This window comes from Chrysochloris asiatica, unplaced genomic scaffold (assembly GCF_000296735.1).
Source record: "Chrysochloris asiatica unplaced genomic scaffold, ChrAsi1.0 scaffold00069, whole genome shotgun sequence".
In the NCBI taxonomy this organism is placed as follows: Eukaryota; Metazoa; Chordata; class Mammalia; order Afrosoricida; family Chrysochloridae; genus Chrysochloris; species Chrysochloris asiatica.
This window is the reverse complement of record NW_006408587.1, coordinates 4,895,031-4,907,705: the sequence shown is the minus strand read 5'-3', so window position 1 is coordinate 4,907,705 and position 12,675 is coordinate 4,895,031. Positions and strand designations below refer to the sequence as shown.

General features: G+C 40.1%; 1 protein-coding gene across 1 annotated transcript in view; it reads right to left on the bottom strand.

Annotated features, from left to right (window-relative positions):
* IKBKAP (inhibitor of kappa light polypeptide gene enhancer in B-cells, kinase complex-associated protein) overlaps window positions 1-12,675 on the bottom strand; it is a 60,835-nt gene that overhangs the window by 29,553 nt on the left and 18,607 nt on the right. Inside the window, exons 12-21 of the mRNA XM_006864688.1 lie at window positions 11,845-11,944; window positions 10,167-10,349; window positions 5,627-5,733; window positions 5,208-5,311; window positions 3,605-3,658; window positions 3,396-3,501; window positions 1,780-1,895; window positions 1,197-1,270; window positions 360-438; window positions 187-266 (exon numbers count right to left, since the gene is read on the bottom strand). Of these exons, the coding sequence (XP_006864750.1) occupies window positions 187-266; window positions 360-438; window positions 1,197-1,270; window positions 1,780-1,895; window positions 3,396-3,501; window positions 3,605-3,658; window positions 5,208-5,311; window positions 5,627-5,733; window positions 10,167-10,349; window positions 11,845-11,944 (1,003 nt within the window). The remainder of the gene's footprint in view (window positions 1-186; window positions 267-359; window positions 439-1,196; window positions 1,271-1,779; window positions 1,896-3,395; window positions 3,502-3,604; window positions 3,659-5,207; window positions 5,312-5,626; window positions 5,734-10,166; window positions 10,350-11,844; window positions 11,945-12,675) is intronic.

The following is a 12,675-nucleotide window of genomic DNA, read 5'->3' as shown; positions in this document are numbered from 1 at the left end:
AATGATATACAATAGGATGAATGTAAAACTAATGTTCTCCTATGTAAACTATCACATAATTCACAATAAAACATTTAAAAAAAAAGAGCTGTAGTAAGAATTCTTCTTCTTTAGCTGTTTGGCTTCCATAACCAGAAAAAAGCAAGACAGGGATACTGTACTCAAGAACAATTCAAAGATACTTACTTCAATTCCGTGAAAAACAAATTAATATGATTTACAGAGTCTATCTGTTTTATGAAGGTTTCCACGTTCTCAAGAAACACCTACCCCCAAAAAAGAGGAAAGACTATGTTAGTTCAGATTATATTAGTTCAAGGCTAAAGGGAGCGTGAAGAAATGTCACATTTGAAAGTCACCTTAGGGTTATGGTCGTGAAGCAGGTTGAGATTAATTCTTAATTTTCTCATGCATTCAAAGGCTTCTTTAAACATAAGTCTGTGAGAAGACAGAGAATATTTCCATTATTATAAAAACCAGTTAGAATCAGATTATAACTGAAATGCCAAAGAGAAAAATACTACTAGACTTCCCCCCAAATCACAGACGGAAAAACTTAGGTGTCAAGCTCAAGTAACTTCTGAAAAGTAGTGATTTCATCATCATGGCAGTCTGAAAAACTAGAGTTCCATCTACATAAAACAGAAAATAATTGTGTTTTAATGAAAATATTAAGAAAGATGTCTCTAATACAAAGCTCCCCCAATTAGACTCAAACAATGCATCACTTCCCTGGTGACAGTGGCTCAGGTCTTTTGATACTCCTAGATGGGAGCATGGAGGCTCTGTAGGATAACACTGAACTCTGAACACAGGTCAGCAGGTCAACCTCACCAGACGTTCCTCAGGAGAAAGATGAGGCTTTCTATTCCCACAAAGATTTACAGCCTCGGAAACCTGATACAGGGTGGCTATGAGTTGGAACAAATTCAACGGTACTTAACAACAACATGGGGCCCTCTGTGGGTGGCTTTATGAAACCATTTCTATAATTCTTTGTGCTCATATGTTTTCTATATCAGACAGCCAGACAGTGAAAACATGAGAGATTACAAAACAAAAGCCAATAGGAATCTGAATGAAGACATAGGTAATCAGTTTCTCAAACTTTTAAACTAAAAAAATTATAATAAAAACATGGCTTTCACATTCAAGTCATAATAATAAGCTAACCAGCCATATAAACAGGCACTTACTTGTCCAACCACTTCCGAATCTGAGCTAAGACCAGGGCTCGATGATGAACAACTTCTAAATTTCCTCTTGGCATCTGAAAATAAAATAAATAAAAGCCATGTTAAAAAAACAAAACATTAAAAAAATGTGACTATGCAAACATACAATTTTATCTCCTAACTCTTCATAGAGAACTACCACAAACCTGTAAAAGGAAAACACTTTTAGGTGAGTTCAGTTGTGCTCAATACTTTTTGATTTTATGAGAAGCTACTTCTTTAGCCTTACTGGGCTAACATTCACTTGTCCAAAGCTAACAGAGAATCTCCCAAGGAAAGGCTCATCTAAATGATTCCGAAAGACTTGTGGTTGCTGAGTGCCGTAGAGTCAGCGCCAACTCACAGTGACCCTGTATGGAGTTTCCAAGAAGCATCTGCTGGATCTGAACTGCTGATTCTGTGGTTCGCAGTCCAGTGTTGATCCTACAGTTCCACACCAGGAATCCTCCAAAAGACTACAGAACCTAAAAACATTCTGCAATAGTTCTAGTTGGTATCCACTGCCCAATGACAATCAGGAGGACAGTCTTAAAAATCAGCTTACCTGTAATATGACCTTTGTGTCCTGGGGCACAACAGTGACAATGCGGGAACCCCTCTCCACCTTCCTCAGCATCTCTTCATTAGACATATTACTGCTGCTCAGACCTGCCTGTAAAGCTAGAGACAACAAACTGACTAAGCCATAAGAATCACTTTCAGGACAAGACACTCTCCATTAATCATTAATCGCACTTGAAAGTGAACATATTATCCAAACTAGAACAGTCTTTAACTATTAGGAGTATCTTACTTCCAGACTTGACCTCAGGGCAGTTACCCTATTAAATCACCTCATCCCTGGGACTTGCCCTTTCTCACAGTGCCCTCATGAAAACAAGTATGTTGTTGTTGTTGTTAGGTGCCACTGAGTCGGTACCGACTCATAGCGACCTTACGCACAGCAGAACAAAACACTGTCCACCTGGGCCAACCTCACAAATTGTTGCCACGTTTGAGCCCATTGATGCTGCCACTTGGCCAATCCATTTCACTGGGGGTCTTCCCCTTTTTCTCTGACACTCCACCTTACCAAACATGATATCCTTCTCCAGAAACTGGTCACTCCTGACAGTATGTCCAAAGTATAACAGATGAAGTTAGGCCATCCTGGCACAGATCGTTTTTTGTTTTTTTCTCTCTTCAACACTTTAAAAAGGTCTTGTGCAGCAGATTTGCCTAAAGCAATACATCACTTGATTTCTTGACTCCTGCTTCCATGAGTATTGATAGTTGATCCAAGAAGAATGAAGTCCTTGACAACTTCAATCTTTTCTCTGTTGATAAGAATGTTGTTTATTGGTCCAGTGGTGAGGATATTTGTTTTCTTTACATTGAGATGCAATCCATACTGAAGGCTGTGCTCTTTGATCTTCATCAGTAAAGATTTTAAGTCTTCTTCACTTTCAGCAAGCAAGGTTGTATCACCTGCATATCACAGGCTGTTAATGACTCTTCCTCCAATCCTGATGCCACGTTTTTCTTCATAGAACCCAGTTTCTCGGATTATTTGCTCAACATACTGGTTGAATAAGTATGGTGAAAGAATACAACCCTGTTGCACACTTTTCTTAATTTTAAACCATCCAGTGTTCCCGTGTTCTGTCCGAACAACATATACAACATCTCAAGCGATTTGGAAAAACAACAGGGAGGTTTGGGCCAGCTTCTCCATTTCTTAGCATATCAGTGTATTACAATGACATCATTCAAAGATAGAATTCCGGTTTCCAAGGTAGAAATAAGGGAAAGAAGTGGGTGTCTTTTGATGTGGCATAGAGGGAGACCACAGTGAGAAAAGAGAGAGAACTCAGAAGTTAAAGCATAATGCTACTTTGACAGTAATTATGTAGTAAAATTTCCTGAAAATGTCTTGTTTAGCTTTATAATGAGCTGTTTACAAAAGGAATCTTTCTCTACATGTTTTTGCTAACAAGTATAGAATGATTCAACTGAGATATGCTATTGAGATTACACGCTAAGCAAATAAACTCCAAAGATTTTCTCTAGAATTTTATGATACTAAGCCAAAGTATTTTAAACAAAACCAAAAGTCTTAAAAGTCAAAAGACAAAGATATTACAAGAGGGATTATTTCTATTTTATACACTGAAAACTTACTTTTAAATGAGGTATCTCTCAGGCACAAACACTGACAGGTGTGGGAATGGGTTGTCAACAACAAAAATTCATCAGACACTGCAAATGATGTAATATTTGATGCAACCTGCAACAAGACAAGGGAGGTAATGGGGGTAATGGGGGATTTAGCAATATTACTTGGAGAAATCACCATGAAAAGGACATAGTGCCAAACCAAGTTTTTATACCTCAGTGTCATTGATAAAAAAGCGACATCTGTCAGTCAGACCAAGGATACATTCCTACAAAGAAACAAAATTGTAATTACAAAGAATTCTACTCAAAACAAAGTTAAACCTAATGTTTCTATTGATTAGATCAATGGCCCTACGATTTCTCACCTAGGTCCTTGTAGTCAGGACAGGATACAGTGAACCAATATGTAGCTGGTCCAGTGCAGCCTGGATTATGATGGCATCTCATCCACCAGCAAACTTGTTGTATTACTTCCTAAGTCTATCTCAAATACATCCCTGTTCCCTCCCTCACCATCTCCACTCCAGCAGTCTCTTTGCTGGTTCTTCCTTCCATGTGCCCTTCTCTGACTCTCCACAGACAACCAGAATCACTTTTCCAACCATGAAGCAGACCATGTTACTCCACTGATTTTGTCAATTATCAATAACTTTAAAATCTTTAAAAAAATCGTAATAATCAAAACTCCCTTGTACATCCTATCACTCCAGCCACACTGCCTTTCATTCCTTGAATAAGCTGAGCTCTTTCCAAGCTAAGATGTTTATAGCTCCTTCTTCCTGAAACACTCTCTTTCTCAGGAATTAATCCTTGTATTTTCTCACATCTCAGCATACACCACTTCAGAGACCCACTGCACGTAATCTCCCCATAGCTGCTGCTGGTGGTGGTTATGTGCTGTGGAGTTGGTTCTGACTCAAAGCGACCCTGTAGAAGGTTTCCAAGGCTATAAATCTTTACAGGAGGATAAAACCTCATCTTTCTTCCATGGAATAGCTGGTAGTTTTGAACTATTGGCTTTGAGGCTGGCAGTCTGACTTGTAACCACCACAATCTCAGAGCTACTATCCCCTTATAATCCCTAAGCAACCCACAATTCTTTATACTGTTCATTTCCTTCTCTCTCTAATCTTTAGAGTCCCGGTGTGGCGCTGTAGGATAAGCACTAGACTGGGTATCACAAGGTCCATGGTTTGAGTTTGCCAGTTGATCTATGGGAGAAAGACAAGGCTTTCTGCTCCTATAAAGATTTCCAGCCTCAGAAACACTATACAGGGTTACTATGAGACAAAACTGACTCAACAGCACTTAACAACAAGAGCTTACCATGGGGGAAATGTCTACACTGATAGACTCTAAGTTCCAGAACAGATGTATTAAATCACTATATCCTACAACCCACCACAATTATAGTTATTGTTGTGTTTGTTGGATGATCAGCTACTACATATCATTTTTGAGATTTTATTTGTCCATAAAAGGTATTCAATAAAACCAACTTTGAATTTTCTGTATAACTGAAGATATAAGTTTGACAATTGCAGTTTCCTACTTTTGAACTTAAACTTCCAAGGGTAGGGATAAAATAGCTACTACATTCCAGGTAATTTCTCAATCATGTATATCATTTCATTTACTTTCCCCCTAAATCCTAATCACAGATATTGACCTATGTTACAGGTGAAGATGAGGCTCAGGACAGGAAGATAAGACACCTTGGATATAGTGGAGAGCTAGCTAGGGTCCCAATGGGGAGCCTCCTCCAAACCCCAGGGTCTTTCTAACTAACATCATCAGAAGTGAGTGTTCACATACCTCATCTGCAATCATGGCTAGTTCAGTCTGCACACATGGATAAGGAAACTGGACAGGAACTCCCCCAGCATTCTTCCATGGTTTAACAGCCAGAGAAGATGACTCTGCAGGATTGGTAGGTCTGGTTTACCAAGAGCTGATCTGCTCTTTGTAGAGAATCCTTAACATCAACAAGCACTAAAACACTTAACTTGCAATTTAGATCATTTTCCAAAAGTAATGTGGAAACTCACTAGGCTGTTTCAGTTCATTATAAGGGAAAACAGGGGTAGGATACACCTGTCAATTCCTCACCATAGCTTAGGGTTTCCCAGGGTAGTTAAAAGACATAACAGTCAATGCTACACTGACAAAATTCTCACAAGAACTGGAAATGTGTGTAAGTCAGAACCAAACTTCCGGAACACTTTGATACTCACCCCAAAGGCACTTAAATATCTGGCCATCAGCCAGCTGCAATGCTACTGACTTGGTCTTGGAACTGTAACACAGACTGATTACGATCCCGTCCACTGTCACAGATGAGCTGACAAAAAAAAAACAGAAGAGGGGACGAAAAGGGGGACATGAATAGACCATTTATTCTAAAAAGCAGAGATATGTCACTGATTTTGCAAAACAGAAAAAGAAGCAGTTTCCCTTTAGTGTTAGCCTGCCTATTTCGACATAATATAAACATACATGAGGATAAGTCAAAAATATTGCTACAAAATCATAGAAAACGATACTAAAATATTAATATGTGAACCTATCACTTCTTGAGAAATCTTCCACCTAAGTTTATACACTTTAGAAGATCATGCGTCCATCTTTCTAACCTTTGCCTAGGAGTCCTAGCATGGTGCTATAGGATAAGCACTAAACTGCTAACCACAAGGTTGGTGGTTCAAACTCATGAGCCACTCCTGGGAAAATCCATACGGGGTCACTATGAGTCGAAACTGATTTGATGACATCCAACCACAATAACAACAACCCTGGCCTGAAAAATTCTGTTCTCTGATTCAAAACATGTCAAAATAAGGACTCATATCATGTTCCTTTGATATAGTCTTTGAGTTTTAGGTACAAAAAGAAATCGAAAGGACCAAGATCAGGGCTGCCTGGGGGATGAGGTAAGGTTTCCTAGCAGAATTATCAGAGGACAGGTCTTGCTACCCAAAAAGAATGAGCAGGTACATTGTTGTGATGGAAAAACATTCTTCGTCACATTTTCCTGAACTTTTTCTCACCAATGAAGTCTTCAATTTGCTGAAAACTTCTTCATCATCAGCCCTTATGATTATCCTATGTCCTTTGAGAAACTCCGTTATAATTACCCCTTAGGAATCCCACAGAACAGTGGTCGTAAGCTTCTGCGCTGCCTTTCTGCCTGGAATTTAATTGGCCCAGCAGATCTCCTTGAAAGCCTCTGTTTTGATTAGACATTTTTTTTTTTTTTAAATGAAGGTTCCCCAATGAGACTAAGACAACGGAGAGAACTTGTCTGCAGTTATCCACTGATTGTAGAGACATGTTTACACATGTCTTGTTTGGAATAAACCTGAGCATGTATGGAATGGTAGCCTAGCAGCAACAACTGTTGACTTACCCTAGTATAATTTCTGTCTTCCTAATTTCTGGGAATCTTCATTAGTAAGAATAAGGCAATCTGTTACTGCCATTACATTCTTTACTGAGTCATTGGAAAGGCAGAAGTAGAAATGTCACAAACGAAGAGAATGATGTAGTGAAAAGAGCAGACAGTGCCAATGACAACATTAATTCAAGTTTTTAACATATCTACCCAAAATAGAAAAACACCTAAAAAATACAAAAAAGTGGTTATTTCTCTACAAATGCTCCAAATCTTGCGAGTACCCAATTATCTACGAAGAGGTTATGAGAACAGAATATGGAGCTACATTACACCAGCTGGGGCCAAATCCTGGCTCCACTGGAGGGTCTTAGGCAAATTCCTTAACTGCTCTGTGCCATAGTGGTCTTTGTGTAAAACGAAGGTGTACTAACAGCAGCTACTTCAAAGAACCACTGTGAGAAACAAATGAATTCCTATGTGTCAGAGGATCTTTTATAAAGGACAGTTTACAGTAAGCATAAGCAATACACAGTGTAAACTGATAGTAAGTGAGTAAGTTAACAGCAATAAATTGACAAAGGAACTTTACATTTTGGAAAGACTAACATTTTGTTTAACAAGGTAGTCGGTTTTTTGAGAAACAAAAGAGATAAGATTAAAAACTTCAAGTCAAAGCAGCAGAAATATATTTTTGATAACTTCCCTCATTTGATTTGGAGCAAATGAGATGACCACCATCTAGCTTTTCCTTATAAAAGCTAATTAGAAAGAATTTCAAATTTAAAGAACTAGAAATTTGCCTAATTAAAAAATTTCTTATGTGAATTACTCTGCTTTTCAAAAGGTAAAACCCTGGTTGAGTTTGAGTGCTACATGTAGCTGGATTCTGTATCCAGATAGGATTAAAAAACTTACAGGAAGTTTTTTAAAAAATACCAGTAAGTATTATAAGTCAAAGATCAGGTGTGAAGGACTGCATTTTAATTTTATGAATGCAATGTGGGAAAGTTCCTCATTTTGCAAAAAGGATTTACAGACCAGCAATGTAACCAACAGGACTTCAATTGTGAATGAGCTCAGGGATTAAGATCAGTGTACACCAAAGGTGTCAAATCTTGACAGTGGATACCTGTGGGGTCCTGACAGCTGGTCAAAACAAAACAAAACAAAACGCTACCTACTGTGCAGCAAAGATGTACTACAGAGAAAAATCATTCAGTAAACCAAAACCTGAATGAAGATCAAGTCAGGAATCAAACCTAAACTTATGTCCATCATGCAGTAAATTTCAGCAAGAAAGAGAGAAGGTAAACAATAATGTATGCAGAACCTTGGAACAAAAGGGCTCTGGGATACAGGGACTGAGACATGGTTGGAATGGGCAAAAGAGGGAAAATAATGTTAAGATGCATGGCTGTCTTTTGAATCTTGGTTTCCTTGGCATACCATTATAAAATAGACATTTCAGAGGGAGAGAAAGGCATAGCCAGAAATATCACCGTAGAAAGCTTGTAAGTCCATCTTCTGCCTATAACTGATTGGAATACCTAAAATGGAGCTATAACGTGCCTAATAAAGGAGGCTTCCTTTGGAGTCTCTGCATTACATAAGACCATAGGTGGAAACCTGAACCCCATCCAGAATCTTCTGATGTGGGAAATTTCCACTGGGAATGACAAGCAGACCAGCTTGGAATGGCTAAAAGAACAGACGATACTTCTTGAAAGAAAGACTGACAGGAAAAATACAAAACAATAATGGCAATCCGACCAATTTCTACAAGAACAAGCAAGTTGCTCACCCAGGAGTCATCAAGGCAAGTGGTCGGGTACCCTTAGGGCAAATCCCCTTCCAAAACTAAGACTCAATGGGAATACACGCTCTAATTAGTGACCACGTTCGTCACTGATATGGGGAAGTGAGGGAAAAAGCAATAAAACTACGATCTAAGTCCTATAACATTCAATAGACTCCAGTAACCCCGGATGGAGACCTGGTTGGCTAGTAGTGTGGCAAGACCTGGGGACTCTTGGGCCCAGAGTCAGTGACATAGCCACAGAGGACTAGAGTGGAGAGTGAAGTGTCCAATTGATAAGAAAGGGTATATGCATAAGAACTCCGCGCACCCCCCCCTTGTAGATAATACCCACTTGACCTGGCTTCAATGGCTGATGATCAGAGGTCAACTAGAAGAAGAAAGAAGAGGAAAAAGAGTAATCTGATACAGTTTGATGAACTTGACTTACATCTATGAATGAAGTAGCTCAAAAAAGTGAACAAATCTTTACAGTGAGGATCATTCCCACCCCCTCCATACACAAAGTAGACAGGGATGGGCAACTTGGACATTGGCTACCCAAAATGGGGGCGCTACAAAGGCAAGAAGTGACTGGCTTACAAGCTTTCAAGAGGGAACCTAGATCCAGAGGGCATAGAGGAAGGTAGAATCTCCACTGAGTAGTATCCAATCTGTCTGGACGGGGCTGATGAAAGGAGATGGGGATAGGTCTCTTGTGGTATAATAATGAATAATTGTTATCAGGACTGACTGTGAGGGTTGGAAATGTAAAAGTAGATGTTTTGTAGCAAAGAGGGGAGTGATTGACTTTACAGTCTAGGAGCAGAGGTCCCTAGGACCATCAAGGGAGAAGAGCAGAGAGCGGGACCCTACCCAGAGAAGCAGTGACGCCAGAGATGGAGGCAGAGATGATGATGTGGAGAGATAAAGAGGCCGGGGACTTTAGACCCAGAGAGGGAGAGGGGCTATGTGCTGACAACCGGGGTGCAGGCTTGCAGGGTATACCCTTTGGTTGGTTGATGACACGTGCAGGGGATTGTGATCATGGCAAGGAAATGATATATGATAGGATGAATGTAAAGCTGATGTTCTCCTTTGTAAACAAGCACATAATTCACAATAAACATTTTTTTTTTTTTTTAAAGAGAGAGACGATACAGTGAAGTACCACACAGGATGGTGACGGGGAGGGGGCCCAGAAGCAGCACAAATAGCCACAAGAAAATGAAACATACATGGCATTTCTTCCCCTTGCATTAACTCATGAGAATTAGTCACTCTACTTATCCTTGATAATAAGAAAATCAGTTACAAAATCCTTCCAGAATATATGTATACACTGAATTAAAACATTTACCAAATCTTAAAAATGTGTAATTTCTGTCATATTTTTCACCATTCGGATATATTTTTAGTCTCTGATGGCATGACTCAAAACTAGACTTCTCCTTCTTACTGTGTCTAACAAAAAAGCTACTGATCCTCAACCTTGCTCACTAGAAACTCCGCCCCCCCAAAAAAACAACGAAGACCTGTTTCATCGGTTGACTAACACATGGAACACAGGGAAGCATTGGAGTACCTGACATTGAGCTGTCCTGGCTCCTCCACCGTCTCTGAAGGAGCCATTGTCAAATGGTGAAGGACAGACTGGGGACCAGATGGACTATGGCTCACAGCCAGGAAAACGTCTTCCTGAACCCAGGCAAGAAGGCCGAGCTTCAGAGGATTTACTTCTTGATCTTCATCATTCCCAGATTGCATCCTGTTTTATTCAAGACATGAGCAAAACCTTAAAAGCACTGAAATTTTCCTGAAAAAAAAGCGTGAACCACCTTGTAGATAGTCAATCCTCAATTTCTCTCTAGAGAGATTAAATCTGAGATAATGATGAATACTACAAATTCTAAAGAGAAGGTACACTTAGCTTTAAAATGTTTTTATATTTATTTAAAATTGAGATTCTTTTACTCAGAGTTATCGAAGTTTAAATAGGATACTGAAAGAAACTGATATCACAAGAAAGTTACTGGGCCCAGGCCCTAAATAACATCTACTGTCCTCACTTAGCAACAACTCCACCTACCAACATTCAAACCAGACTCCCACAGATAAGAGGGGGCTTGAAGCAGTTTGTGAAAAAATTCCTTTACTTTTTAGTTCCCTTTTTCCACAAACTTTCTGAAGCCCCCTCATACTTGGGTCTCAGTAGAGTTGATCCTTGTTCTAAGCACCTCATGTCTAAATGACTAGTTAGGTTGAAAGAGGGTTCCCCTGCCTTCTGTAGCATTTATACACATGACCCAGCCACTGTTTCTGCCCCCACACTTAGGAATCCAAGTGACTCCTCTCTGCCCCTTGGCTGCAGTGGTCATCTTCAGCTCATGCTTAGGCAGCTCTATCACTAGCCTGATCTTCTGACCACTCCAGGTCACCCTATCTCTGGCTGTCACTAACTCACCTCACCTCACCACACCCAACAGCTCCAATGGATCAATGTAAGGACACATCTTTTCCATGAAATCTTCACTACATGGCTTGGAGTTATCCTTCTCACAATTTTTTTAAAAAAATGAAACTATATTCTGAACTATCTCATACTTTCTAGTTTGTATAGAGCATACCTAAGGTCTTCAATTACACCTAATCCCTTATAATATTGTTCCAGTGGTAAAATGCATTCTGATTTCTAACCCGGGACCATCAAACCATAGACACCCATAGTCTAGGAGTTTGGGATGAAGCAAAGATAGAGGCTGCATTCTATCTATGAAATAGAATAAATTCTGCCCTGCCATCAGCAGCTCCATCAGTTCCACAGGATTTCTCCTGGAGGTCCAGGAACTCTGGGGGGCAGTTGGTTGTAAGCTCCCTAAGGACTTGGACTCCCTGACACCTCTCAGACTACTGCTGTTGTTAAGTACCATGGAGTCGGTTCCGACTCAAAGCGACCCTGTATAGGGTTTCCAAGGCTGTAAATCTTTAAGGGAGCAGAAAGCCTCATCTTTCTCCTGTGAAACAGCTGGTAGTTTCGAACTGCGGACTTTGAGGTTAGTAGGCCAACTTGTAACTACTATGCTACCAGAGCTCCTATAGGACATTCAAATATGTAAGACTTCCAAGCAGAAAAGTTAGGATCCAGGTATTGTGTCTACCATTTTCCTACTCAACAACAACCAGAGAATAATAACAGTTTTATATAGGACTGTATGCTGGTTTCCTCTGTCCCCATAAGTCTAAGATAACCAAGAATAACCTACTTGTATCTCTTTTCCAGATGCGGTATCGTAAGGGGAACTTTAAAGCCACTTCCACCCACAGCTCCCATTTTCACCGTAGGGTCTGCACATGGACTGTCACCTAGGAAACAAAAACGCAGATACTATTATGGTAAACTATAGAGATTTGGAGTCCTGGTATGACGCTGTGGGTTAAGGCGCCAGACTGCAAAACCATTTGAACTGCAAGGTCGGTGATTCATGCTCACCAGCTGCGCCTTGGAAACCCTATACAGGGTTGCTATTGGTCAGAATTGACTTGACGGCACCTAACAATAACAATAGACATTTAGGGGCCCGTGGTGACACTATAGCATAAGTGTTGGGCTACTAACGCAAGGGCAGTGATTCAAACACACTAGCCGCTCTGTTGAAACCCTATATATACAACGTAGTCAGAACTGATGTGATGGCACTTAAAAAAAAAACCCCAAAACCATACATTTAGTTTATATTGTACAAAGGCTCCTGCAGTTAACAGGTTCTGGTGATATAGTAGGGTACTAACCACAAGGTCACCAGTTTGAATCTACTAGTCCCTCGAAGGGAGACAGATGAGACTTTCTGCTCCTGTAAAGATTCACAACCTCGATAATCCTCAACAGGGTCTCTGTGAGTCAGAACTGACTTGATGGCATTGGATATATGTTGGATATAGAAGGCTGATCCAGCAATCTAGAAAACAATCACAACTCATCCTCTTTCTTAAATCTCCATCTACCTTTCAGTCATTATCAAATCCTGCTTTCCCCATGACATCCTCACCATGCCAGGGGGAGCGGCTACCTCTTACCCTAGTGTCGTTTCCATCAC